Source organism: Lichenostomus cassidix, unplaced genomic scaffold, assembly GCF_008360975.1.
Source record: "Lichenostomus cassidix isolate B80296 unplaced genomic scaffold, HeHo_3.0 HiC_scaffold_39, whole genome shotgun sequence".
In the NCBI taxonomy this organism is placed as follows: Eukaryota; Metazoa; Chordata; class Aves; order Passeriformes; family Meliphagidae; genus Lichenostomus; species Lichenostomus cassidix.
In genome coordinates this window covers 1246247-1271663 of record NW_028147446.1, presented here as the reverse complement: position 1 = coordinate 1271663, position 25417 = coordinate 1246247, and the positions used below count along the sequence as shown (strand labels likewise).

General features: G+C 55.9%; 3 protein-coding genes and 1 long non-coding RNA gene across 93 annotated transcripts in view; 1 reads left to right on the top strand and 3 right to left on the bottom strand.

Moving 5' to 3' along the window:
• Positions 1–246: 246 nt before the first annotated feature.
• Positions 247–10902, bottom strand: LOC146422663 (eukaryotic translation initiation factor 3 subunit G). Of its 50 annotated transcripts, XR_014847967.1 has the most exons (14): positions 10801–10902; positions 9115–9164; positions 8450–8542; positions 7567–7655; positions 6911–6970; positions 6040–6144; positions 5226–5415; positions 3699–3806; positions 2108–2244; positions 1464–1570; positions 642–688; positions 462–492; positions 379–398; positions 247–346 (listed from the first exon to the last, which is right to left on the bottom strand). XR_014847967.1 is itself a non-coding variant. In XM_085045974.1 (12 exons), the coding sequence occupies exons 1-11, from the start codon at positions 10818–10820 to the stop codon at positions 673–675; spliced, it is 975 nt and encodes a 324-aa protein (XP_084902100.1). In that variant the 5' UTR covers positions 10821–10902; the 3' UTR covers positions 247–598; positions 631–672. The 50 variants fall into 50 exon arrangements, 5 of the variants coding, with proteins under 5 accessions (XP_084902100.1, XP_084902101.1, XP_084902105.1 ...); XR_014847944.1 differs by having other exon boundaries at positions 379–419; positions 462–688; XR_014847950.1 differs by lacking the exon at positions 379–398 and having other exon boundaries at positions 247–294; positions 326–356; positions 462–688.
• The window catches only part of LOC146422659 (eukaryotic translation initiation factor 3 subunit G), a 69875-nt gene continuing 44704 nt past the window's right edge, over positions 247–25417 (bottom strand). For 33 of the 41 annotated variants that reach the window (XR_014847974.1, XR_014847979.1, XR_014847980.1 and 30 more), the window contains one exon: positions 247–661. The gene's annotated coding sequence lies outside the window, so the exon portion shown is untranslated. The remainder of the gene's footprint in view (positions 662–25417) is intronic. The other 8 variants (XR_014847969.1, XR_014847983.1, XR_014847993.1 and 5 more) reach the window with 3 other exon arrangements.
• On the top strand, positions 8449–9121 carry LOC146422664 (uncharacterized). Its single transcript, XR_014848047.1, has 3 exons — positions 8449–8573; positions 8821–8864; positions 8976–9121. It is a non-coding gene; the product is annotated as an uncharacterized LOC146422664 (long non-coding RNA).
• LOC146422662 (DNA (cytosine-5)-methyltransferase 1-like) lies at positions 10977–25263 on the bottom strand. The gene is made up of 11 exons (XM_085045776.1): positions 25260–25263; positions 24709–24840; positions 23563–23845; positions 21952–22093; positions 19971–20137; positions 18575–18752; positions 16791–16986; positions 15190–15353; positions 14115–14231; positions 12610–12700; positions 10977–11635 (listed from the first exon to the last, which is right to left on the bottom strand). Exons 1-11 carry the CDS (start codon positions 25261–25263, stop codon positions 11592–11594), a joined length of 1518 nt encoding a protein of 505 aa, XP_084901902.1. The 3' UTR covers positions 10977–11591.

Sequence of the window (25417 nt, the reverse complement as noted above, 5' to 3'; positions counted from 1 at the left end):
ATTTTCTTAACCTGAAATCCTTTTTCCTTCTACAAATCTCCTTTTCCTTGTAAAAATTCCCATTTTCCCACCCCAAATCCCCATTTTCCCAGCAAAAATTCCCATTTTTCCCACAAATTTCTATATTTTCCATCAAAAATTCCCATTTTTTCCACCCCAAATTCCCATTTTTTCCACCCAAAAATTCCCCATTTTCCACCCAAAAATCCCAATTTTTCCTAGCTGGAAACCTCAGGGATAGAAAGGTGAGACTGGAAATAAGGCTTTATTGAACTGGGAGCCACTGGGAGCCAACTGGAGCCAACTGGAACCAACTGGAACCAACTGGGAGCCAACTGGGATCCAACTGGAACCAACTGGGAGCCAACTGGGATCCACTGGGAACCAACTGGAGCCAACTGGGATCCACTGGGAACCAACTGGGAACCAACTGGAGCCAACTGGAGCCAACTGGAGCCAACTGGGAACCAACTGGAACCAACTGGGAGCCAACTGGAGCCAACTGGGAGCCAACTGGAGCCAACTGGGAGCCAACTGGAGCCAACTGGGATCCAACTGGAACCAACTGGGAGCCAACTGGGAGCCAACTGGGATCCAACTGGAGCCAACTGGAGCCAACTGGGAACCAACTGGAATCCAACTGGAGCCAACTGGGATCCAACTGGGAGTGGCTCAGTTGGTGGAAGGTCTGGGGAAGAGAAAAAGAGGAGTCAGGAAATGGGATTGAGACCCCAAACTGGGATTGGGACACCCCAAAATGGGACTCCAAACTGGAACCCCAAACTGGGATTGGGAAAACCCACAAAGGTGACCATGACCCCACAAATCCCCTACAAATCCCCCGTACTTGGCCCACTCCACGTTGAGGATGAGGTGGTCGTAGCCAAACCCCATAAATGAAATAACCCCATAAATGACCCCATAAGGTGACAATGACCCCACAAATGACAATAACCCCATAAATAACCCCATAAATTACAATAACCCCATAAATCCCCCATAAATCCCCTACAAATGACCCCATACTTGGCCCACTCCACGTTGAGGATGAGGTGGTCGTAGCCAAACCCCATAGATGACAATGACCCCATAAATGACAATAACCCCATAAATAACCCCATAAGGTGACAATGACCCCACAAATGACAGTAACCCCATAAATCCCCCATAAATCCCCTATAAATGACCCCATACTTTGCCCACTCCACGTTGAGGATGAGGTGGTCGTAGCCAAACCCCATAAGGTGACAATAACCCCATAAATCCCCCATAAATCCCCTATAAATGACCCCATACTTTGCCCACTCCACGTTGAGGATGAGGTGGTCGTAGCCAAACCCCGTAAATGACAATGACCCCATAGATGACAATGACCCCATAAATAACCCCATAAGGTGACAATAACCTCACAATGACCCCATAAATGACAATAACCCCATAAATCCCCTACAAATCCCCCGTACTTTGCCCACTCCACGTTGAGGATGAGGTGGTCGTAGCCGAAGCCCGACACTCCCGCGATCGCTCTCGCCGCGTCCTCCCGCCGGTGGAAGCTGATGAAGGCAAAACCCTGGGAAACGGGAAAATTTGGGGTCAGGAAGGGTGGATTTGGGATTACGGAAAAATGGAAAAATTGGGAAAAATGGAAAAATTGGGAAAAATGGGAAAATCTGGGAAATACGGGATCGGGGAAGGTGCATTTGGGATTGGGGGAGAACCAGGAAAAATGGGAAAATCCAGGATCGGAGGAGATGGATTTGGGATCAGGAGATGAATTTGGGCTCAGGAAGTGAATTTGGGATTTGGGATCAGGAGATGGGTTTGGGTTCAGAAGATGGATTTTAGATCAAGGAGGTGGATTTGGGATTTGGGATCAGGAGATGGGTTTGGGATCAGGAGCTGATTTTGAGATCAGATGGATTTTGGGATCAGATGGGTTTGGGATCAGGAGATGGGTTTAGGATCAAGGAGATGGATTTGGGCTCAGGAGGTGGATTTGGGATCAGGACACAGATTTGGGATCAGGAGATGGATTTGGGCTCAGGACATGGATTTGGGATCAGAAGGTGGATTTAGGATCAGGAGGTGGATTTGGGATTTGGCTCACCTTGGACTGGCCGGTGGTTTTGTCCTTGGCCAGGTAGATCCGCGAGATGGAGCCGAAGGGCCTGAAGAGCTCCTGCAGGTCAGTCTCACGAGTGTCCTCCGACAGGTTGGTGACACGGATGGTGGCATTGTCATCCGCTGGGGACACCAGGGGACACGTGAGGGGCTGGCAGCTCGAGGGGAGCCCAACAGGATCCCAAAAGGACCTTAAAAGGAGCCTGGGAGGATCCCAAAGAATCCCAAAAGGAACCTGAAAGGATCCTAAAGGATCCTGGAAGAACCTGGAAAGACCCCAAAAGGATCCCAGAAGGACCTTAAAAGGACCCCAAAGGGATCCCGGAAGGAGCCCAGGAGAAGCTCAAAGGACCCCAAAGGAATCCCAGAAGGACCCCAAAGGATCCTGAAAAGATCCCAGAAGGATCCTGGAAGGACCTGGAAGGATCCTGAAGGAGCCCAAAGGATCCCAAAATCCCCCAAAATGACCCCAAAAAGCTGCACTCACTGCAGCGGTTGGGCTGCATGCTCTCCCCATGTGACACAAACTCCAAAATGACCCCAAAAGGACCCCAAAAGGACCATAAATGACCCCAAAGCCCCCAAAGGACCCCAAAATGACCATAAATGACCCCAAAGCCCCAAAATCCCCCAAAATGACCCCAAAAGTTCACTCACCGCAGCGGTTGGGCTGCATGCTCTCTCCTCGTGACACAAACCCCAAAAGGACCCCAAAATCCCCCAAAATGACCCCAAAGCTGACTCACCACGGCAGTTGGGCTGCGTGCTCTCTCCCCACGTGACACAAACCCCAAAAGGACCCCAAAAGGACCCCAAAACCCTCCAAAATGACCCCAAAAGTTCACTCACCGCGGCGGTTGGACTGCATGCTCTCTCCTCATGACACAAACCCCAAAAGGACCCCAAAATGACCCCAAAACCTCCCAAAATGACCCCAAAAGTTCACTCACCGCAGTGGTTGGGCTGTGTGCTCTCTCCTCGTGACACAAACCCCAAAAGGACCCCAAAACCCCCCGAAATGACCCCAAAAGTTCACTCACCACGGCGGTTGGGCTGCATGCTCTCCCCACGTGAAAATAACCCCAGAATGACCCCAAAAGGACCCCAAAAGGACCATAAATGACCCCAAAGCCCCAAAATGACCCCAAAATCCCCCAAACTGACCCCAAAGCTGACTCACCACGGCAGTTGGGCTGCGTGCTCTCTCCTCACGTGACACAAACCCCAAAAGGACCCCAAAACCCCCCGAAATGACCCCAAAAATGCTCACTCACCGCGGCGGTTGGGCTGCATGCTCTCCCCACGTGACACAAACCCCAAAATGACCATAAATGACCCCAAAAGGACCCCAAAAGGACCATAAATGACCCCAAAAGGACTCCAAAAGGACCCCAAAATGACCATAAATGACCCCAAAATCCCCCAAACTGACCCCAAAGCTGACTCACCACGGCGGTTGGGCTGCATGCTCTCCCCACATGAAACAAACCCCAAAATGACCATAAATGACCCCAAAGCCCCCAAAGGACCCCAAAATGACCCCAAAATCCCCCAAAATGACCCCAAAGCTGACTCACCACGGCGGTTGGGCTGCATGCTCTCCCCGCGGCGGCTCGCTCCGTCCCGCAGGCTCGGAGGGACATATTTGCCTGTCTTGGACACCTGAGCCTGGACTGGCTCTGGCTCTGGGGACAGAAGGGACAGGGACAGGGACAGGGGAGAGGGGAATGGGGACAGGGGAATGGGGACAGGGATATGGGAAAGGACAGGGACAGGGGAATGGGGACAGGGACAGGGACAGGGGAGAGGGACAGGGGAATGGGGACAGGGATATGGGAAAGGACAGGGACAGGGGAATGGGGACAGGGACAGGGACAGGGGAGAGGGACAGGGGAATGGGGACAGGGATATGGGAAAGGACAGGGACAGGGGAATGGGGACAGGGATAGGGACATGGGGACAGGGGAGACGGACAGAGGGGAATGGGGACAGGGGAGAGGGGAATGGGGACAGGTATGGGGACAGGGATAAGGGAATGGGGACAAGGATAGAGGGGAATGGGGAGAGGGACAGGGATGGGGACAGGGACAGGGGAGAGGGGAATGGGGACAGGGATAAGGGAATGGGGACAGGGACAAGGACATGGGAATGGGGAGAGGGACAGGGACAGGGGAGATGGACAGGGATGGGGACAGGGATAGGGACAGGGACGGGAATAAGGAGGGGACAGTGACAGGATAGGTGAAGGGATGGGGACAGGGACATGGGAATGGGGACAGGTGAGGGGACAGATGATGGGGGACAGGGACAGGGGAGAGCATAGGGACAGGTGAGGGGAGAGGGACAGGAGGTGACAGGGATGGGACAGGAGAGAGGGACAGGAGGGGACAGGGATGGGGAAACAGGGACAGGACAGGGAGGGACAGGGACAGGTGAAGAACACAGGGATGGGGGACAGGGACAGGTGAGGGGACAGGGATAGGGGACAGGGGAGGGACAGGGACAGGCAGAGGTGAGGGGACAGGTGAGGGGACAGGGATGAGAGGGGACAGGGGAGGGGACAGGGATAGGGGGACAGGGATGAGGGGACAGGGATGAGGGGACAGGGGAGGGGACAGTGACAGGGACAGGGAGAGGTGAGGGGACAGGGGAGGGGACAGGGACAGGGAGAGGTGAGACGGGGACAGGGACAGGATAGGACAGGGGAGAGCACAGGTGAGATGTCACCCCAGTGACCCCAAATGTCCCCAACCAACCCACAGCGCTGCACAGAAATGGGGATGAGCAGGGAAAAAAGGGAAAAATTCCCCAAAAAAGCAGGATTTGGGGTTCAAAAATTCCCAAAAAAAGCGGGATTTGGGGTTTAAAAATTCCCCCCAAAAAAGTGGGATTTGGGGCTTGAAAATTCCCCAAAAAAGCAGGATTTGGGGTTCCTACCCCCTGGAATCTTCTCCTTTTCCCCAGCTGCTCGGGGAGCTCCTCCTGCATGAAGTCACCCCAAATGTCCCCAAGTGTCTCCAACCCATTTTCCCATATGAAAAAGAGGGAAAAGATGGGAAAACCAGGGAAAATTCCCCAAAAAAAGGGGGATTTGGGATTCCTACCCCCTGGCAGTTTCTCCTTTTCCCCCGTGGAGAGCCCCAGCTGCTCGGCCAGCTCCTTCTGCATGGGCCCCAGCGTGTCCTTGTAGGGACAGCGCGTTGTCCAGTGGTCACCCTTGCAGATGCGGCACGAGACGATCTTCTGGCCCTTCAGCTTGTTCATGGGGTCCTCCTCCTCCTGGCAGTTCAGGTCCTGTGGGAGGGGACAGGTGGGACACCTGGGGACACAGCTGGGGATACACCTGGGGACAGCTGGGATCACTTGGGGACACCTGGGATCACCTGGGGATACCTGGGATCACCTGGGTACACCTGGGGACACAGCTGGGACAGCTAGGCATAGCTGGGGACACACCTGGGATACACCTGGGGACACCTGAGCACACCTGGGATCACTTGGGACAGTTGGGGACACCTGGGATACACCTGGGGACACACCTGGGACAGCTAGGGATAGCTGGGGACACCTGAGGACACCTGGAACATACCTGGGGACACACCTGGGATCACTTGGGACAGCTGGGGACACAGCTGGGGACACCTGGGGACGCACCTGGGATGGCTGGGGATACACCTGGGGATAGCTGGGGACAGCTAGGGACAGCGGGGAATACACCTGGGACAGCTAGGGATAGCTGGGGACACCTGGGGACACACCCGGGGATACACCTGGGACAGCTGGGGACACCTGGTGACACACCTGGTCACACCAGCTCACACCTGGATCACACCCAGGTCACACCTGGCCCAACCTGGGTCACACCTGGCACACTGAGGTCACACCTGGGTCTCACCTGTCCCCACCTTGTCCCCGTACCTCCTTGCTGGTGATGAAGGTCATGAAGACGTCGTCGCTCACGGTGGTCGTGGCCACGTTGGGCCCTGGGGCGTCGAACTCAGAATTCCCAAATTTCTTCCAGTTCTGAGGGGAAAAAAGGGGAAATGAACCCCAAAATCCCAGAAAAACGGCAGGAAAGGAAATGGGAATTCCCTTTTCCATGAGAATCAGAATTCCCACAGAAATCCTTCCCTGTTCCCAAGGGAATCCTTCACCTTTTCCATAGGGAATTCCCTTTTCCCAAGGGAATCATTCCCCATTCCCACAGAAATCCCTTTTCCAATTCCTAAAGAAATCCCTTTTCCCATTCCCACAGGAATTCCATTTTTCCACTTCCACAGAATTCCTTCTTCCCATTTCCATGGGAATTCCCTTTCCTGTTCCCACAAAAATCCCACACTTTCCCCACAGAATTCCCACACTTTCCCCACAGAATTCCCACACTTTTCCCATGGAAATCCCACACTTTCCCCACAGAATTCCCACACTTTCCCCACAGAATTCCCACACTTTCCCCACAGAATTCCCACACTTTCCCCATGGAATTCCCATGGAATTCCCACACTTTTCCCACAAAAATCCCACACTTTCCCCACAGAATTCCCACACTTTTCCCAAAGAATTCCCACACTTTTCCCAAGGAAATCCCACACTTTCCCCACAGAAATCCCACACTTTCCCCACAGAATTCCCACACTTTCCCCATGGAATTCCCACAGAATTCCCACACTTTCCCCATGGAATTCCCACAGAAATCCCACACTTTCCCCATGAAATTCCCACACTTTTCCCAAGGAAATCCCACATTTTCCCCACGGAATTCCCACTCCCATCCCTGCTCTCCCCTCACCTTGCGCCGAGCCACAGCCTTGGAGGCTTTCCGGGTTTCGATCCGGAAGGTTCGGATGATCTGGGAATGGGGAAAATATGGGATTGGGGCAGGAGAGACACCTGAGCCCCAAAAAACCCCCAAATTTGGGGGATCCTGGAGCACCTGATCAAAAAAAACCCCAAATTTGGGGGTACCCAGAGCATCTGATCCAAAAAAAACCCAAATCTGGGGGCATGTAGAACATCTGATCCCAAAAAAACCCCAAATTTGGAGATACCTGGAGCATCTGAGCCCTAAAAAGCCCCAAATTTGAGAGTACTTAAGGGCATTTGTGCCCAAAAAACCAAATTTGGGGGTTCCTGGAACACCTGAACCCCAAAAAGCCAAATTTGGGGTTACCTGAGGCACCTCCACCCCATTTTTGTCCTAATTTGGATTCACCTGAAGCCCCAAAACCCCCAAAAAGCCAAAATTTGGGATCATGAATTCCACATTTGGGGTTACCTGAGGCACCTCCACCCCATTTTGGTCAAAACTTGGGGTTCCCTGAAGCACCTGAGCCCCAAAAAACCCAAATCTGGGGTTCCCTGAAGCACCTGAGCCCCAAAAAACCCAAATTTGGAGCTCAGGGATGCCCAACTGGAGGCTCAGGTGGCACACCTGTGCCAGCTCACCTTGACCTTGCGCCCATCCTCCTCCTCGCGGTACTCGGTGATGGTTTTGATGTTGCCATTGATCACCTCCTTGGGGGGTGGGAGAGGCCCTGGGGGTCAGGATAGGACAGGTGAGCGTCCAGGTGTGTCCAGGTGTGCCCCAGGTGTGTCCCAGCTGTGGCCAAGTGTCCCCAGGTGTGTCCCAGTGTGTTCAGGTGTGTCCCAGTGTGTCCCAGGTGTGTCCAGGTGTGTCCACATATGTCCAGGTGTGTCCCAGGTATGTCCCAGGTGTGTCCAGGTGTGCCCAGGTGTGTCCAGGCATGTCCCAGGTGTGTCCAGGTATTCACCAGGTGCATCCAGGTGTGTCCCAGTTTGTCTCAGGTGTGTCCAGGTGTGTTCAGGCATGTCCCAGGTGTGCCCACACGTGTCCCAGGTGTGTCCAGGTGTCCCCAGGTATGTCCCAGGTGTGCCCCAGGTATGTCTGGGTGCATCCCAGGTGTGCCCCAGGTGTGTCCAGGTGTGTCCCAGGTATACCCAGGTATGTCCCAGGTGTACCCCAGCTGTATCCAGGTGTCCACCGGTGTCCCCAGCTGTGTCCCAATGTGTCCAGGTGTCCCCAGGTGTTCCAGGTATGTCCCAGGTGTGTCCACGTGTGTCCAGGTGTGCCCCAGGTGTGTCCATGTGTGTCCACGTGTGTCCCAGGTGTACCCAGGTATGTCGCAGGTGTGTTCAGGTGTGTCCAGGTGTGTCCCAGGTGTGTCCCAAGTATACCCAGGTGTGCCCCAGCTGTGTCCAGGTGTGCCCCAGGTGTGTCCCAGTGTGTCCAGGTGTGTCCCATGTGTCCCACGTGTGTCCAGGTGGTCCAGGTGTGTCCCAGGTGTGTCCAGGTGTGTCCCCAACTCACCTCCCTTCAGCAGCTCAGCCTCAGCACTGGAAGGACCACCCAGGACTCCAGGTAGGGGGAGATCCTTCAGCAGCTCGCTGGTGATGCACTTGTCTGTGGGGACAGAGGGGACACCTGGGCACAGGTACAGCCTCACCTGGGCACAGGTACAGCCTCACCTGGGCACAAGTACAACCTCACCTGGGCACAGGTAACCTCCTCACCTGGGCACAGGTACAGCCTCACCTGGGCACAAGTACAACCTCACCTGGGCACAGGTAACCCCCTCACCTGGGCACAGGTACAGCCTCACCTGGGCACAGGTACAGCCTCACCTAGGCACAGGTACAACCTCACCTGGGCACAGGTACAACCCCCTCACCTGGGCACAGGTACAGCCTATGTGGGTACAGGTAACCCCCTCACCTGGGTACAGGTAACACTTCACCTAGGCACAGGTACAGCCTCACCTGGGCACAGGTAACCCCTCACCTGGGCACAGGTAACCCTCTCACCTGGGCACAGGTGCAGCCTCACCTGGGCACAGGTAACCCCCTCACCTGGGCACAGGTAACCCCTCACCTGGGGCAGTCACCCCTCCCTTGCCCAGCCCCTCGATGGCTCCTTGTCCCCAAGGGTGCAGGACACAGGTGTCACCTCGGGCAGGTGACACAGGTGACACTCACCATCCTCTCCTCCTTCCTCCTCCACCTGGTCGGCCCAGCTGGGCTTGGAACTGTTGGGACAAAACTGAGTCAGATCCCTCTGTCCCCTCCGTGTCCCCTGCTGTCCCTGTGCCACCCTCAGGGTCCCTCTGTCCCCTCCCAGGTGTCTCTCCTGTCCCTGTGCCACCCTCAGGGTCCCTCTGTCCCCTCAGTGTCCCCTGCTGTCCCTGTGCCACCCTCAGGGTCCCTCTGTCACCTCCGTGTCACCCTGCTGTCCCTGTGCCACCCTCAGGGTCCCTGTGCCACCCTCAGGGTCCCTGTGCCACCCTCAGGGTCTCTCTGTCCCTTCGTGTCCCCTGCTGTCCCTGTGTCCCCAGTGACGCCCCCTCCCCTCACGGTCACAGTCCCGCCCAATGTCCCCCCGGGGCCGTGAGACCCACCGAGTGGCCGGGAGCTGGATTGGGACTGACCGGGACCTTCCGGAGCCCCGATAGGGACCGATACCGGGAGCCCCGACAGAGACCTACCGGTACCTCCGGGAGCCACGATTGGGACTAAAATGGCCTCATAACCGAGACCGATATCGGGACCCCCGATCCGGACCGACCGGGACCTCCCGGAGCCCCGGATTGAGACAGACCGGGACCTCGGGGAACCCCGACTGGGATCCTCCAGGACCCCGGACTGGGATGGATTGGGATCCTCCCGGAGCCCCGACTGGGACTAACCAGGACCTCCCGGAGCCCCGACTGGGACGGACCAGGCCTCATAACCGAGACCGATATCGGGATCCCCGACTGAGACCGACCGGGAGCTCCCGGAGCCACGATTGGGACTCACCGGTACCTTCCAGGACCCCGGATTGGGACTAACCGGTACCTCCGGGAGCCCCGATACGGACCGACCGGGCCTCATAACCGAGACGCCTGACTGGGACCGATATCGGGATCTCCAGGAGCCCCGATTAGGACCGACTGGGACCCTCCAGGACCCCGGATTGGGACGGACCGGGCCTCATAACCGAGACCGGTATCGGGATCTCCGACTGAGACAGACCGGGACCTCCCGGAGTCCCGAGTGGGACTAACCGGTACCTCCGGAAGCCCCGACTGGGACTAACCGGGACCTCCCGGAGCCCCGATTGGGACTGACCGGGACCTCGGGGAGCCCCGATTGGGACTGACCGAGCACCATAACCGAGACCGGTATCGGGAGCCCCGACAGACACCGACCGAGTCCTCCCGGAGCCCCGATCGGGACGGACTGGGATCCTCCCGGAGCCCGGATTGGGACCGACCGGGCCTCATAACCGAGACCGATATCGGGACCCCCGATCCGGACCGACCGGGACCTCCCGGAGCCCCGATTGGGACTAAAATGGTCTCATAACCGAGACCCCCGACCGGGACCTCCCGGAGCCCCGATCGGTACGGACTGGGACCCTCCAGGAGCCCGGATCGGCTCGGACCGCGCCCTGCCCCGGATCCCAGCCCGGTCCCGCTGCCGGTCGCCGTTTCCCCTCCCGGTTCCCCCCCATCCCGGTTCCCCTCACAACCAAAGGCCCGATTCTCCCCCAGACCTCTCCGCCGCTCCCGCTCGGCCGGATCCGCTCCGATCCACCCCCAGCCCCTCTCCCGACCCCACTCCCGGCTCCCCGCGCCGCTCCCGCCGCCATTCCCGGTGCCATTCCCGTTTTTTCCCCCTCACTCGTAGTCGCCGGTCGGCATCGCCTCCGCCGCCCTCACGCCGCACACCGGAAGGACCCGCCGCCACTTCCGGCGGGGAGAGGGCGGGAAAGCGCCGCGCGCGGGGCATGGCGGGAAGCGGTTGCTAAGCAACGCCGCCATGAGGGCTGCGGCCTAGCCGAGCGCGGCGCGAGTTGATTGTTTATAAGTTAACTTATAACGATTTATTTGAAGAAATATTACAACATATAAAAACTACATAAAGTATCGAATTCCGACTTGTACAAAGCGGCCGCGGGGGGTTGGGTAGAACGGGATAAAAACGGGGAGAATCGCCGGGCCGGGAGAGGTTGGAGCAGCACGGCGCTGAGGGAATTTAAAAAAAATTTTAAAAATAAAAGGCAAACGGGAGAAAGAAAAAGTTTTTTTGAAAGGGGACAAAATTAAAATTTCAGGAAAAAATTAAAAAAAAAAAAACACAAAAGAAAAAGGAGGGAAAAGGTGGAAAAAACCAAGGGGGAAAGAAGGAGGATGTAGATAAAAAAGGGGAAAAAATAAACAGAAAAAGGGGAAAAAAAGGAAAAAAAGGGGAAAGAAAAAAAGGGATAGAAAGAGGGGGAAAAAAAGAAAAAAGGGGGAAAAGAAAAAAAGGAGGAAAATAGAGAAAATGTAGAAAAATGAGGGGAAAAGAGAAGGAAAAAAAAAAAAAAGGCAAACAAAACCAAAGGGAAGCAAAAAGCCAAAAATAAAACATCCCCAAATGGACCAGGTGGCCTCCCCGTCCCCCCGCAGGGCTCTGTGGCTTCCACGGTGTCACCCTGCTGCTTCCATCGGCTCCTGCGGCGCCGCGGGGACACCTGGGGACAAGGGGGACACTGTGGGGACACCGCAGGGACAAGGGGGACACTGTGGGGACACCTGGGGACAAGGGGGACACCGTGGGGACACCTGGGGACAATGGGGACACCTGGGGACAAGGGGGACACTGTGGGGACACCTGGGGACAATGTAGAGACACCTGGGGACAATGGGGACACCTGGGAACAGCGGGGACCCCTGGGGACACCTGGGGACACCTGGGGACACCTGGAGACACCATGGGGACACTGTGGGGACACTGCGGTGACACCTGGGGACAACGGGGACACTGCGGGGACACCAGGGGACAATGGGGCTGCGAGGACACCTGGGGACACCGCGGGGACACCATGGGGACACCGTGGGGACACCTGGGGACTCTGTGGGGACAGCAGGGACACCATGGGGACACCTGGGGACACCTGGGGACACTGTGGGGACACCTGGGGACACTGTGGGGACACCGCAGGGACACTGTGGGGACACCTGGGGACAATGGGGACACCTGGGAACAGCGGGGACCCCTGGGGACACCTGGGGACACCTGGGGACACCGTGGTGACACTGTGGGGACACCTGGGGACACTGCGGTGACACCTGGGGACAGTGGGGACACTGTGGGGACACCTGGGGACACCTGGGGACACTGCAGTGACACCATGGGGACACCTGGGGACACTGTGGGGACAGCAGGGACACCATGGGGACAGCAGGGACACCGTGGGGACACCTGGGGACACTGTGGGGACACCTGGGGACAATGGGGATACTGTGGTGACACCTGGGGACAATGGGGTGACACCATGGGGACAGTGGGGACACCTGGGGACACTGTGGGGACAGCAGGGACACCACGGTGACACCTGGGGACACCGTGGGGACACCGTGGGGACAATGGGGACACCGCGGGGACACCTGGGGACACTGCGGGGACACCTGGGGACAGCGGTGACACCGCGGGAAGGACACTCACCGGCCATGTCCTGGCGCAGCTTGGCCACAACGCAGGCCTTGATCTCCAGGCCGATGGCTTTGGCCAGCGGGGGTGGCACCGCGTTGCCCACCTGGGGACAAGGGACAGAGGGACAGTGGGACAGTGGGATATGGGACAATGGGACAGAGGGACAGTGGGACATGGGACAGTGGGACAAGGGGAGAGGGACAGAGGGACAGAGGGACAATGGGATATGGGACAGTGGGACATGGGGAGAGAGACAGAGGGACAAAGGGACAATGGGGACAGTGGGACAGAGGGACAATGGGAGAGGGACAGAGGGACAAAGGGACAGAGGGATATGGGACAGAGGGACAGAGGGACAGTGGAGACGGACAGTGGGACATGGGACATGGGGAGAGGGACAGTGGGACAATGGGACAGTGGGAGATGGGACAATGGGACAGAGGGACAGTGGGACATGGGACAGTGGGACAAGGGGAGAGGGACAGTGGGACAGAGGGACAATGGGGACATGGGACAGTGGGACAATGGGACAGAGGGACAAAGGGACAGAGGGACAGTGGAAACGGACAGTGGGACATGGGACATGGGGAGAGGGACAGTGGGACAATGGGACAGTGGGACATGGGACAATGGGACAGAGGGACAGTGGGACATGGGACAGTGGGACATGGGGAGAGGGACAGTGGGACAGAGGGACAGAGGGACAGTGGGACAGAGGGACAGAGGGACAATGGGGACATGGGACAATGGGACAGAGGGATATGGGACAGAGGGACAATGGGGACATGGGACAGTGGGACAATGGGCATGGGACAATGGGACAAGGGGACATGGGACAATGGGACAGAGGGACAGTGGAGAGGGACAGTGGGACAGAGGGACAATGGGCATGGGACAATGGACAACAGGACAAAAGGGCCAATGGACAACAGGATTAAGGGACAATGGGACAATGGGCACTGGGACAAAGGGACAACAGGACAAAGGGACAAAAGGACACTGGGAAAGAAGGACACTGGGGACATAAGACAATGGGAAAAGGGGACAATGGACAATGGGGTCACTGCACAATGGGGACAATGGGGACAATGGGGACAATGTCCAATGGGACAATAGGGTCACTGGACAATGGGGACAATGGACAATGGACAATGGGACAATAGGGTCACTGGACAATGGGGACAATGGACAATGGACAATGGGACAATAGGGTCACTGGACAATGGGGACAATGGGGACAATGGACAATGTCCAGTGGGACAATAGGGTCACTGGACAATGGGGACAATGTCCAATGGGACAATAGGGTCACTGGACAATGGGGACAATGGACAATGGACAATGGGACAATAGGGTCACTGCACAATGGGGACAATGGACAATGGGACAATGGGGTCACTGGACAATGGGAAAATGGGAGAATGGATATGGGACAATGGGGACAAGGGACAATGGGGACAATGGGGACAAGGGGACAAGGGGACAGCAGCTCGGTGACCCCGTGCCAGGCCGCTGACCTGTCTGTGCTTGTCCAGGATGTTCCCGAAGAGGCGGTAGGTGTCGGGGAAGCCTTGGGATCGAGCGCACTCCCGCACACTGACCACGCGGTGCTGCTCGGGGTGGAGCACGCGGCCCTGCAGTGACCACAGCACCGGACAGTGGGACATGGGGACACCACACACCGCCCAGTGGGACATGGGGACACCACGGGACAGCCGGGGACATGGGGACACTGTGGGACTGCCAGGGACATGGGGACACCATGGGACAGCTGGGGACATGGTGGCCACTGGACACCACCACACCCACCCAGGGTTGGGATTGTTGTGGTCATTGCAGACCATCAAACCCACCCAGCCATTGGACATGGTGGCCACTGGACACCACCAAACCAACCCAAGGGTTGGGACAATGGTGACCATTGGGCACCATCAAGGGTTGGGACAATGATGACCACTGGACACCACCAAGCCCACCCAATAGTTGGGACGATGACCATTGGACACCACCAAAGCCACCCAATAGTTGTGACAACGATAACCACTGGACACCACCAAAGGCTGGCACATGGTGACCACTGGACACCACCAAGGCCACCCAATAGTTGGGACAACGATGACCACTGGACACCACCAAACCAACCCAAGGGTAGGGACAATGATGACCATTGGGCACCATCAATGGTTGGGACAATGATGACCGTTGGACACCTCCACCAAACCAACCCAATAGTTGGGACAACGATGACCACTGGACACCACCAAAGCTGGCACAAGGTGACCACTGGACACCACCAAAGTTTGGGTCATGGTGGCCATTGGACACCACCAAACCAAACCAACAGTTGGGACAACGATGACCACTGGACACCACCAAAGCTTGGCACAAGGTAACTACTGGACACCACCAAAGGCTGGCACAAAGTGGCCACTGGACACCACCAAGGCCACCCAATGGCTGGGACAACGATGACCACTGGACACCACCAAAAGCTGGCACAAGGTGACCACTGAACACCACCGAAGGCTGGCACAAGGTGGCCACAGGACACCACCAAGGCCAGCCAGGCTGTCCCCAGGGCTGCTGGCCCACCTGCTTGCCCATGGGCTCGGGGTTGGTGACGGTGGTGCTGAAGAAGCCGTCCCACTCGAGGCGCCCGTACAGCCCTGCCCAGTGGTTGTGCCGGTTGCCGGTGTGCGGGAGACACCACGGGATGAGCGTGTTGAACTGCCGGTCAGCCGGGTCACACGGCTTCCCTGAGGCGGGAAAAACACAAATTTCGGTAAAAAAATGGGGGTTTGGGGGGCCTGTGATGTCTGAAGGGTATTTAGCTTCTGTTTGTCATGTGATTTTGGTGTGAGATAGGGTTTGTGTCGGCTAAAATACAAAGTGCTGGTTTTACAGGTTTCATATGAAATGCCAAAAATTTTATACAAAATGCTAAAATTCACATAAAATACTAAAAGCTCTGAAACAATAGGCTTCATATTGGCTAAAATACAAAGTGCTAGTTCTATAGGTTTCACATGAAATGCTAAAAATTTCATACAAAATGCTAAAATTCACATAAAATACTAAAAGCTCTGAAGCAATAGGCTTCATATTGGCTAAAATACAAAGTGCTGGTTTTACAGGTTTCCTATAAAATGCTAGAAATTTCATACAAAATACTAAAATTCACATAAAATACTAAAAGCTCTGAAGCAATAGGCTTCGTGTTTGCTAAAATACAAAATGCTAATTCTATGGGTTTCATATGAAATGCTAAAAATTTCATACAAAATGCTAAAATTCACATAAAATACTAAAAGTTCTGAAGCAATAGGCTTCATATTGGCTAAAATGCTAAGTGCTAGTTTTATAGGCTTCATATAAATTACAATTTATAATTCATATAAATTAATCAATTTTTTAAAATTCTAATTAATTTTTTTAAATCCATTTTTTAAAAATTGATATAAAAACCCCAATTTTTTAAAATTCTCTAATCAATTTTTTAAAATTCTCCTGGGTTTGATTTAGTGACAATTAAAGCCTGATATGTTAATAAACAGAATTTATAAACACCTCACTGTCCATTTTTGGTGTACTTTCTCAAATCGGTTCTGCTCACCCTAAATGCACCTTTAAAGCCTCTAATCAATTTTTTTAAATTCTCCTGGGTTTGATTTAGTGAGAATTAAAGCCTGATATGTTAATAAACAGAATTTATAAACACCTCATGACTCGCTGTCCATTTTGGATGTAGTTTCTTGAATAGGCTCTGCTCACCCTAAACTCACCTTTAAAGCCTCTCATCAATTTTTTAAAATTCTCTAATCAGTTTTTTTAAATTCTCCTTGGTTTGATTTAGCGACAATTAAAGCCTGACACGTTAACAAATAGAATTTATAAACACCTTGCTCTCCATGTTTGGTGTACTTTCTCAAACCGGTTCTGCTCACCCTAAACTCACCTTTAAAGCTTCTAATCAATTTTTTTAAATTCTCCTGAGTTTGATTTAGCGACAATTAAAACCTGATATGTTAACAAACAGAATTTGTAAACCCCTCGTGACTCACTGTCCATTTTTGGCGTATTTCTCAAATCAGTTCTGCTCACCTTAAAGGCCTCAAACAAACCAATTTTTTTTTTGTTTTTTAGTTCTTTTAACTTCATTTTAGCTCTGTTGGAGGCGATCCTGACCGACCCACCTTCTGCACAGGAGCAGACCCCGCGCAGAGCCCCGGAGCTGCTGCGGCCGTTCTTGCGCTCGTGGTGGGTGTAGCGCAGCTTGCGGGTGCTCGTGCCGTCCGACAGCCGCACCTCGATGTTGGGCAGGTCCCGCCAGTCCGAGCCGGGCGCCAGCGGGATGTGCCGCATGCGGGCGGCCACCAGGGCGCTCATGTCCTGGGGGGTCACACTGGGGTCAGTGGGGACACCATGGGGTCACCAGGAACATCCCAGGGTCACCATGGACAGCCAGGGACCAGCGGGATGTGCTGCATGCGGGCAACCACCAGGTCGCTCATGTCCTGGGGGGTCACACCGGGGTCAGTGGGGTCAGCATGGGGTCAGTGGGGTCAGTGGGGACAGCCTGGGGTCACCAGGGACATCCCAGGGTCACCATGGACAGCCTGGGGTCAGTGGGGTCAGCCCGGGGCCAGCGGGATGTGCCGCATGCGGGCGGCCACCAGGGCGCTCATGTCCTGGGGGGTCACACTGGGGTCAGTGGGGTCAGCCTGGGGTCAGTGGGGTCAGTGGGGACAGCCTGGGGTCACCCCAGGGCCAGCGGGATGTGCCGCATGCGGGCGGCCACCAGGGCGCTCATGTCCTGTGGGGTCAGCATGGGTCAGCCTGGGGTCACCAGGGTCAGCATGGGGTCAGTGGGGACAGCCTAGGGTCACCAGGGTCAGCCCAGGGCCAGTGGGATGTGCCGCATGCGGGCGGCCACCAGGGTGCTCATGTCCTGGGGGGTCACACCGGGGTCAGTGAGGTCAGCATGGGGTCACTGGGGACAGCCTAGGGTCACCAGGGTCACCCCACGGCCAGCGGGATGTGCCGCATGCGGGCGGCCACCAGGGCGCTCATGTCCTGTGGGGTCACACCGGGGTCAGCCTGGGGTCACCAGGGTCACCATGGACAGCTGAGGGTCACCAGGGCCACCCCAGGGCCAGCAGGATGTGCCACATGTGAGTGGCCACCAGGGCGCTCATGTCCTGGGGGGTCACACCAGGGTCACCAGGGAGATCCCAGGGTCACCATGGGGTCAGTGGGGTCAGCTCAGGGCCAGCAGGATGTGCCACATGTGAGCGGCCACCAGGGCGCTCATGTCCTGGGGGGTCACACCAGGGTCAGTGGGGACCGCCTGGGGTCAGTGGGGACATCCCAGGGTCACCATGGACAGCCTGGGGTCAGCCTGGGGTCAGCGGGATGTGCCGCATGCGGGCGGCCACCAGGGCGCTCATGGCCTGTGGGGTCACACCGGGGTCACAAGGGTCAGCCCAAGGTCACCATGGATAGACCAGGGTCAGCCCAGGGTCACCAAGGTCAGCCCAGCACCAGCAGGATGTGCCACATGCAAGTGGCCACCAGCACACTCATGTCCTGTGGGGTCACACCAGGGTCACCATGGATAGACCAGGGTCACCAGGGTCAGCCCAGGGTCACCATGGGGTCAGTGGGGTCAGCCCAGGGCCAGCGGGATGTGCCACATGCGAGTGGCCACCAGCACACTCATGTCCTGTGGGGTCACACCGGGGTCAGGGGGTTGGCATGGGGTCACCACAGCCAGCCTGGGGTCAGCAGGGTCACCATGGTCACCCCGGAATCACCGTGGACAGCCCAGGGCCACCTCCACCATTCCCAAACCTCCACCATTCCCACCATCTCCCCCACCCCGATTTTGGGCACTGCCCCCCTGGACCTCTCCCCCAGCCCATCCCAGTGCCCACCCCAGCAGGATCAATCCCAATCCCAATGCCAATGCCAATCCCACCTTGCAGATGTGATCCCTGAGGATGGGCTGGTACTCGGAGCCGCGGATCTGCCGCTGGAACCACGACTGGGGCTCTCCGTTGTAGGAGATCTCCAGCGCCGACGCTCCGTTCCGGATCTCGGGCAGGTCCGACATGGTGTCCCTCACCGTGATGGTGCGGAAGGGACCCGAGTACGTCCTGGCAGGGGACAGGGTGGGATTCCCAATGTGGGACTCCCGGTGTGGGATTCCCAACGCAGGATTCCCAACGCGGGATTCCCAAGGCCAAATTCCCAATGCGGAATTCCCAACACGGAATTCCCAACGTGGGATTCCCAAGGCCAAATTCCCAATGCAGAATTCCCAACATGGAATTCCCAATGCAGAATTCCCAACATGGATTCCCAAGGCCGGATTCCCAACGTGGGATTCCCAACGTGGGATTCCCAAGGCCAAATTACGCGGAATTCCCAACGCAGAATTCCCAACGTGGGATTCCCAATGCCGAATTCCCAACATGGAATTCCCAACATGGAATTCCCAACGTGGAATTCCCAAGGTGGGATTCCCAAGGCCAAATTCCCTGCGTCAAATTCATGACACCGAATTCCCAACACTGAATTCCCAACGTGGAATTCCCAACGTGGGATTCCCAAGGCCAAACTCCCAATGCGGAATTCCCAACGCCGAATTCCCTGTGCCAAATTCGTGACACCGAATTCCCAAGGCCAAATTCCCAACACCGAATTCCCAATGCGGAATTCCCAACATGGGATTCCCTAGGCCAAATTCCCTGCGCCAAATTCATGACGCCGAATTCCCGACACCGAATTCCTGACACCAAATTCCCAACGTGGGATTCCCAAGGCCAAACTCCCTGTGCCAAATTCACGACGTCGAACTCCCAACACTGAATTCCTGACGCCAAATTTCCCATGCCAAGTTCCTAATGTGGAATTCCCAATGCCAAATTCCCAACGCGGAATTCCTGATGCTCAATTGCCAACACCAAACTCCCAATGCCAAATTCCCGACATGGAACTCCTGACGCCAAATTCCCAGCGTTGAATTCCCAACACTGAAATCCCAGCGCGGAATTCCCAACGCTGAATTTTCACTGCGGAATTCCCAACACGGAATTCCCAATACTCACTTCCCAATAAGGGATTCCCAACACCGAATTCCCATTGCAGAATTCCCAACACCAAACTCCCATTGCAGAACTCCCAGCATAGAATTCCCATCATAGAATTCCGAACACCAAATCCCCATTGCAGAATTCCCATTGCAGAATTCCCGTTGCAGAATTCCCCACACCGAATTCCCAACACCAAATCCCCATTGCAGAATTCCCAGTGCAGAATTCCCAACACCAAATCCCCGATGCAGAATTCCCGATTTGAAATTCCCGACTCACCGGGTGATGTTGCTGACGAACTTCTTGTCGTCCACCACGACGCTGAGCTTGCAGGCGCGGGGAGCGAAGACGTGCAGAGGCTCCGGGAACAGCGGCAGCTTCTCGCCCGGAGCTGCGGCCAGCACGATGGCTCTGCGCCGCGTCTGCGCCACGCCGTACTGACCGGCCTGGGTGATGGAAATTGGGATGGGAATTGGGAATGGGAATGGGAAACTGGGAATTGGGAATTGGGAATGGGAATGGCTCTGCGCCGCGTCTGTGCCACGCCATACTGACCGGCCTGGGGGATGGAAATTGGGATGGGAATTGGGAATGGGAATGGGAATGGCTCTGCGCCGTGTCTGTGCCACGCCATACTGACCGGCCTGAGGGCATGGAAATTGGGAATGGGAATGGGAATTGGGAATGGGAAACTGGGAATTGGGAATGGCTCTGCACCGCGTCTGTGCCACGCCGTACTGACCAGCCTGAGGGGATGGAAATTGGGAATGGGAAATTGGGAAACTGGGAAACTGGGAATGGGAATTGGGAATGGGAATGGCTCTGTGCCGTGTCTGCGCCACGCCGTACTGACCGGCCTGGGGGATGGAAAATTGGGAAACTGGGAATGGGAAATTGGGAATGGCTCTGTGCCACGCCGTACTGACCGGCCTGAGGGCATGGAAATTGGGATGGGAATTGGGAATTGGGAATGGGAAACTGGGAATTGGGAATTGGGAATGGGAATGGCTCTGCGCCGCGTCTGTGCCACGCCATACTGACCGGCCTGAGGGGATGGGAAATTGGGATTGGGAATGGGAATTGGGAATGGGAAACTGGGAATTGGGAATTGGGAATGGGAACGGCTCTGCGCCGTGTCTGTGCCACGCCGTACTGACCGGCCTGAGGGGATGGGAAATTGGGAATGGGAATTGGAATTGGGAATGGGAATTGGGATTGGGAATGGGAATTGGGAATGGGAATTGGGATTGGGAATGGGAATTGGGAATGGGAATGGTAATAGGATTGGGAAATTGGGAATGGGGATGGAATGGGAATGGCTCTACACCGCATCTGCGCCACGCCGTACTGACCGGCCTGAGGGGATGGGAAATTGGGAATGGGAATTGGGAATGGGAATTGGGAATGGGAATAGTAATAGGATTGGGAAATTGGGAATGGGGATGGAATGGGAATGGCTCTACACCGCGTCTGCGCCACGCCGTACTGACCAGGCTGAGGGGAATTCCAGATGGAATGGGAATGGGAATTGGGAATGGCTGTGCCACGCCGTACTGACCGGCCTGAGGGGATGGGAATGGGAACTGGGAAACTGGGAATTGGGAATTGGGAATGGGAATGGCTCTGTGCCGTGTCTGTGCCACGCCGTACTGACCGGCCTGGGGGAATTCCAGAGGGAATGGGAATTGGGAAATTGGGAATGGGAACGGCTCTGTGCCACGTCTGTGCCACTGCCCAGCCTCCCAATTAGTCAATTCCCAATTCCTTTAGGAATGTCCCCAAAGCCACCCAAGGAGTCAATTCCTCCTTTGCAGGACCAACTGACCAATTGGGAATTACCCAATTCCCAGCTAACAATTCCTTTGGGAATGACCCCAGAGCCACCCAAGGTGTAAATTCCCAACTGACCATTCCTCTGGGAATGTCCCCAAAGCCATCCAAGGTGTCAACTCCCAACTGACCATTCCTCTGGGAATGTCCCCAGGCCACCCAAGGTGTAAATTCCCAACTGACCATTCCTCTGGGAATGTCCCCAAAGCCACCCAAGGTGTCAATTCCCAACTGACCATTCCTCTGGGAATGTCCCCAGGCCACCCAAGGTGTCAATTCCCCCTCGGCATGACCAACTGGGAATTGCTCAATTCCCAGCTGACCATTCCTCTGGGAATGTCCCCAAGGAACAACACACCCAGCATGCCCTGGGGTGCCAGAAAAGAGTGTTTTTCACCCCAAACCCACCCCAGAGACCCCCCAGCCGTACCTGGAGCACCCCGAAGGTGCACTGGTAGCCCATGCGCACCAGGCAGCGCAGGGTCAGCTTCAGCACCATGGAGCGCTTGAAGGACACGAAGTTCCGGACGTTCTCCAGCAGGAAGAACCGCGGCCGGTAGTAATCGCAGTAACTATGGCAACGAGGACATGGTGAGGGACAACAAATGGGGGTCTGACACCCAAAAAACCCACCAGGACCTCCAACATTCCCAATGCCATTCCCACACCTCCACCATTCTCACCATTCCCAACACCTCTAACATTCCCATCACCTCCACCATTCCCACCACCATTCCCACCACCATTCCCAACATCTCCACCGTTCCCAAACCTCCACCATTCCCACCACCTCCACCATTCCCACCACCTCCACCATTCCCACCACCATTCCCAACACCTCCACCATTCCCACCTCCATTCCCAACACCTCCACCATTCCCAAACCTCCACCATTCCCAGCACCTCCACCATTCCCAGCACCTCCACCATTCCCCAACCTCCACCATTCCCAAACCTCCACCATTACCATCACCTCCACCATTCCCATCACCTCCACCATTCCCAAACCTCCACCATTCCCAAACCTCCACCATTACCATCACCTCCACCATTCCCACACCTCCACCATTCCCACCATTCCCAACACCTCCAACATTCCCAAACCTCCACCATTCCCACCACCATTCCCAACATCTCCACCGTTCCCAAACCTCCACCATTTCCACACCTCCACCATTCCCACCACCATTCCCACCTCCATTCCCAAACCTCCACCATTCCCACCACCTCCACTATTCCCAACACCATTCCCCAACCTCCACCATTCCCAGCACCTCCACCATTCCCAGCACCTCCACCATTCCCAAACCTCCACCATTCCCACCACCATTCCCAACCCTCCACTACTCCCAACGCCACCATTCCCACACCTCCACCATTCCCATCACCTCCACCCTTCTCAACACTACCATTCCCACACCTCCACCATTCCCAAACCTCCACTACTCCCAACGCCACCATTCCCACACCTCCACCATTCCCACACCTCCACCATTCCCACCACCGTTCCCTCCACCATTCCCAACATCTCCACCATTCCCATCACCTCCACCATTCCCAACATCTCCACCGTTCCCAAACCTCCACCATTCCCACCACCTCCACCATTCCCACCACCTCCACCATTCCCACCACCATTCCCAGCACCTCCACCATTCCCATCACCTCCACCATTCCCAAACCTCCACCATTCCCATCACCTCCACCATTCCCATCACCTCCACCATTCCCACCACCTCCACCATTCCCACCACCTCCACCATTCCCACCACCATTCCCATCACCTCCACCATTCCCATCACCTCCACCATTCCCAACCCTCCACCATTCCCACCACCTCCACCATTCCCAAACCTCCACCATTCCCAAACCTCCACCATTCCCAAACCTCCACCATTCCCATCACCTCCACCATTCCCAAACCTCCACCATTCCCATCACCTCCACCATTCCCATCACCTCCACCATTCCCATCACCTCCACCATTCCCACCACCTCCACCATTCCCAAAACCACCATTCCCACCACCTCCACCACCCACCTGAGGAAGGAGACCACCAGGGAGTTCTTGAACTTGGAGTAGGTGCGCGAGTTGAAGCGGTTCATGCCGCTGAAGCCCTGGCAAGGAGGACCTCCACACAGCATCTCCACGTCCCCCTTCTGGGGCAGTTTCTGGCCCAGCGAGTTGGTTTTCTCGCCGGCCATGACGAGCTTGAGCAGGACGTTGCAGTCCTCGGCGAACACCGTGGCGCCGGGGTTGTTGAGCCGGAAGGCCTGAGCTGCTGGTTCCCACATCTCCACGGCCCAGTGCGTCTCCGAGACCCCTGAGGGTGGGAATGGCCGGAGTGGGTGGGGATGGACACTGGGAATGGGCAGGGATGGACACTGGGAATGGACAGGAGTGGGTGGGGATGGCTGGGGATGGACAGGGATGGACACTGGTAATGGACAGGAGTGGGCAGGGATGGACACTGGGAATGGGCAGGGATGGACACTGGGAATGGGCAGGGATGGACTCTGGGAATGGTCAGGGATGGACACTGGGAATAGCTGGGGCTGGACACTGGGAATGGTCAGGGATGGACACTGGGAATGGTCAGGGATGGATACTGGGAATGGCCAGCAGTGGGTGGGAATGGTCAGGGCTGGACACTGGGAATGGTCAGGGCTGGACACTGGGAATGGCCAGGGATGGGTAGGAATAGCCAGGGATGGGCATTGGGAATGGCCAGGAGTGGGTGGGAATGGCCAGAGCCGGACACTGGGAATGGTCAGGAAAGGCCAGAACTGGACACTGGAAATGATCAGGAATGTCTGGAACTGGACGTTGGGAATGGTCAGGAATGGCCAGAACTGGACACTGGGAATGGTTGGGAAAGGCCAGAACTGGACACTGGGAATGTCCAGTGCAGGACACTGGGAATGGTCAAGAATGGCCAGAACTGGACACTGGGAATGGTCAGGAATGGCCAAAGCCTGACACTCGGAATGGTCAGAACAGCCAGAACTGGACACTGGGAATGGCCAGAACTGGACACTGGGAATGGCCAGAACTGGACACTGGGAATGGTCAGGAATGTCCGGAACTGGGCACTGGGAATGGTCAGAACAGCCAGAACTGGACACTGGGAATGTCCAGTGGACTCGCTGACCCCAAGGTCTCCCAATCCCGGATTTTGGGGCTCACCTGCCTGGTGGAATCCCTCGGACAGACCTCCACAGCCGGCGAACACGTCCAGCGTCCGCAATTTGGGAATCTTCAGCTCGGCCGGCTCCTGCTCGCTCTGCTCCGAGCTCACCGCCTTCCCTTTGCCTTTCCCTGCAAAAATCCCGGGAATGGGGAAAAATCCTCCTCCTCAATTAATCCATCACCTCACACCTCTTTTCCTCCCCTTTTCCTGCTCTTTTCCACCCCTTTTCCACCCCTTTTCCCGCCTTTTTCCTGCTTTTTCCCACCCCTTTTCCCATTTCTTTTCCAGCCCTTTTCCACCTCTTTTCCACCCGTTTTCCTCCCCTTTTCCACCCCTTTTCCAGCCTTTTCCCTGCTCTTTCCCACCCCTTTTCCTGCTCTTTCCCACCCATTTCCCACCCCTTTTCTTAGTTCTTTTCCAGCCATTTCCCACCCCTTTTCCCATTTCTTTTCCAACCCCTTTCCACCTCTTTTCCAGCCCTTCCTCCTCCTCCATTAATCCATCATCTCCCACCTCTTTTCCCACCCCTTTTCCTGCTCTTTCCCACCCATTTCCCACCCATTTCCCACCCCTTTTCCCATTTCTTTTCCAGTCCTTTTCCACCTCTTTTCCAGCCCCTTTTCCACCCATTTCCCACCCATTTTCCTTCCCTTTTCCACCCCTTTTCCAGCCTTTTTCTGGCTCTTTACCACCCCATTACCACCC

Excerpts from the sequence above, each read along its gene's own strand:
- LOC146422663 (XM_085045972.1), bottom strand. The coding sequence starts at position 10,820 with ATGCCGACCGGCGACTACGA. Across the intron at positions 8,543-9,114 it reads GGAGGAAGGAGGAGAGGATG|ACAAGTGCATCACCAGCGAG; the intron begins GTGAGTGTCACC and ends CTGTCCCCACAG. Across the intron at positions 7,656-8,449 it reads GGCTGAGCTGCTGAAGGGAG|GGCCTCTCCCACCCCCCAAG; the intron begins GTGAGTTGGGGA and ends CCTGACCCCCAG.
- LOC146422662 (XM_085045776.1), bottom strand. Across the intron at positions 18,753-19,970 it reads TTCGTCAGCAACATCACCCG|GACGTACTCGGGTCCCTTCC; the intron begins GTGAGTCGGGAA and ends GTCCCCTGCCAG. Across the intron at positions 16,987-18,574 it reads TCAGGGATCACATCTGCAAG|GACATGAGCGCCCTGGTGGC; the intron begins GTGGGATTGGCA and ends GTGACCCCCCAG.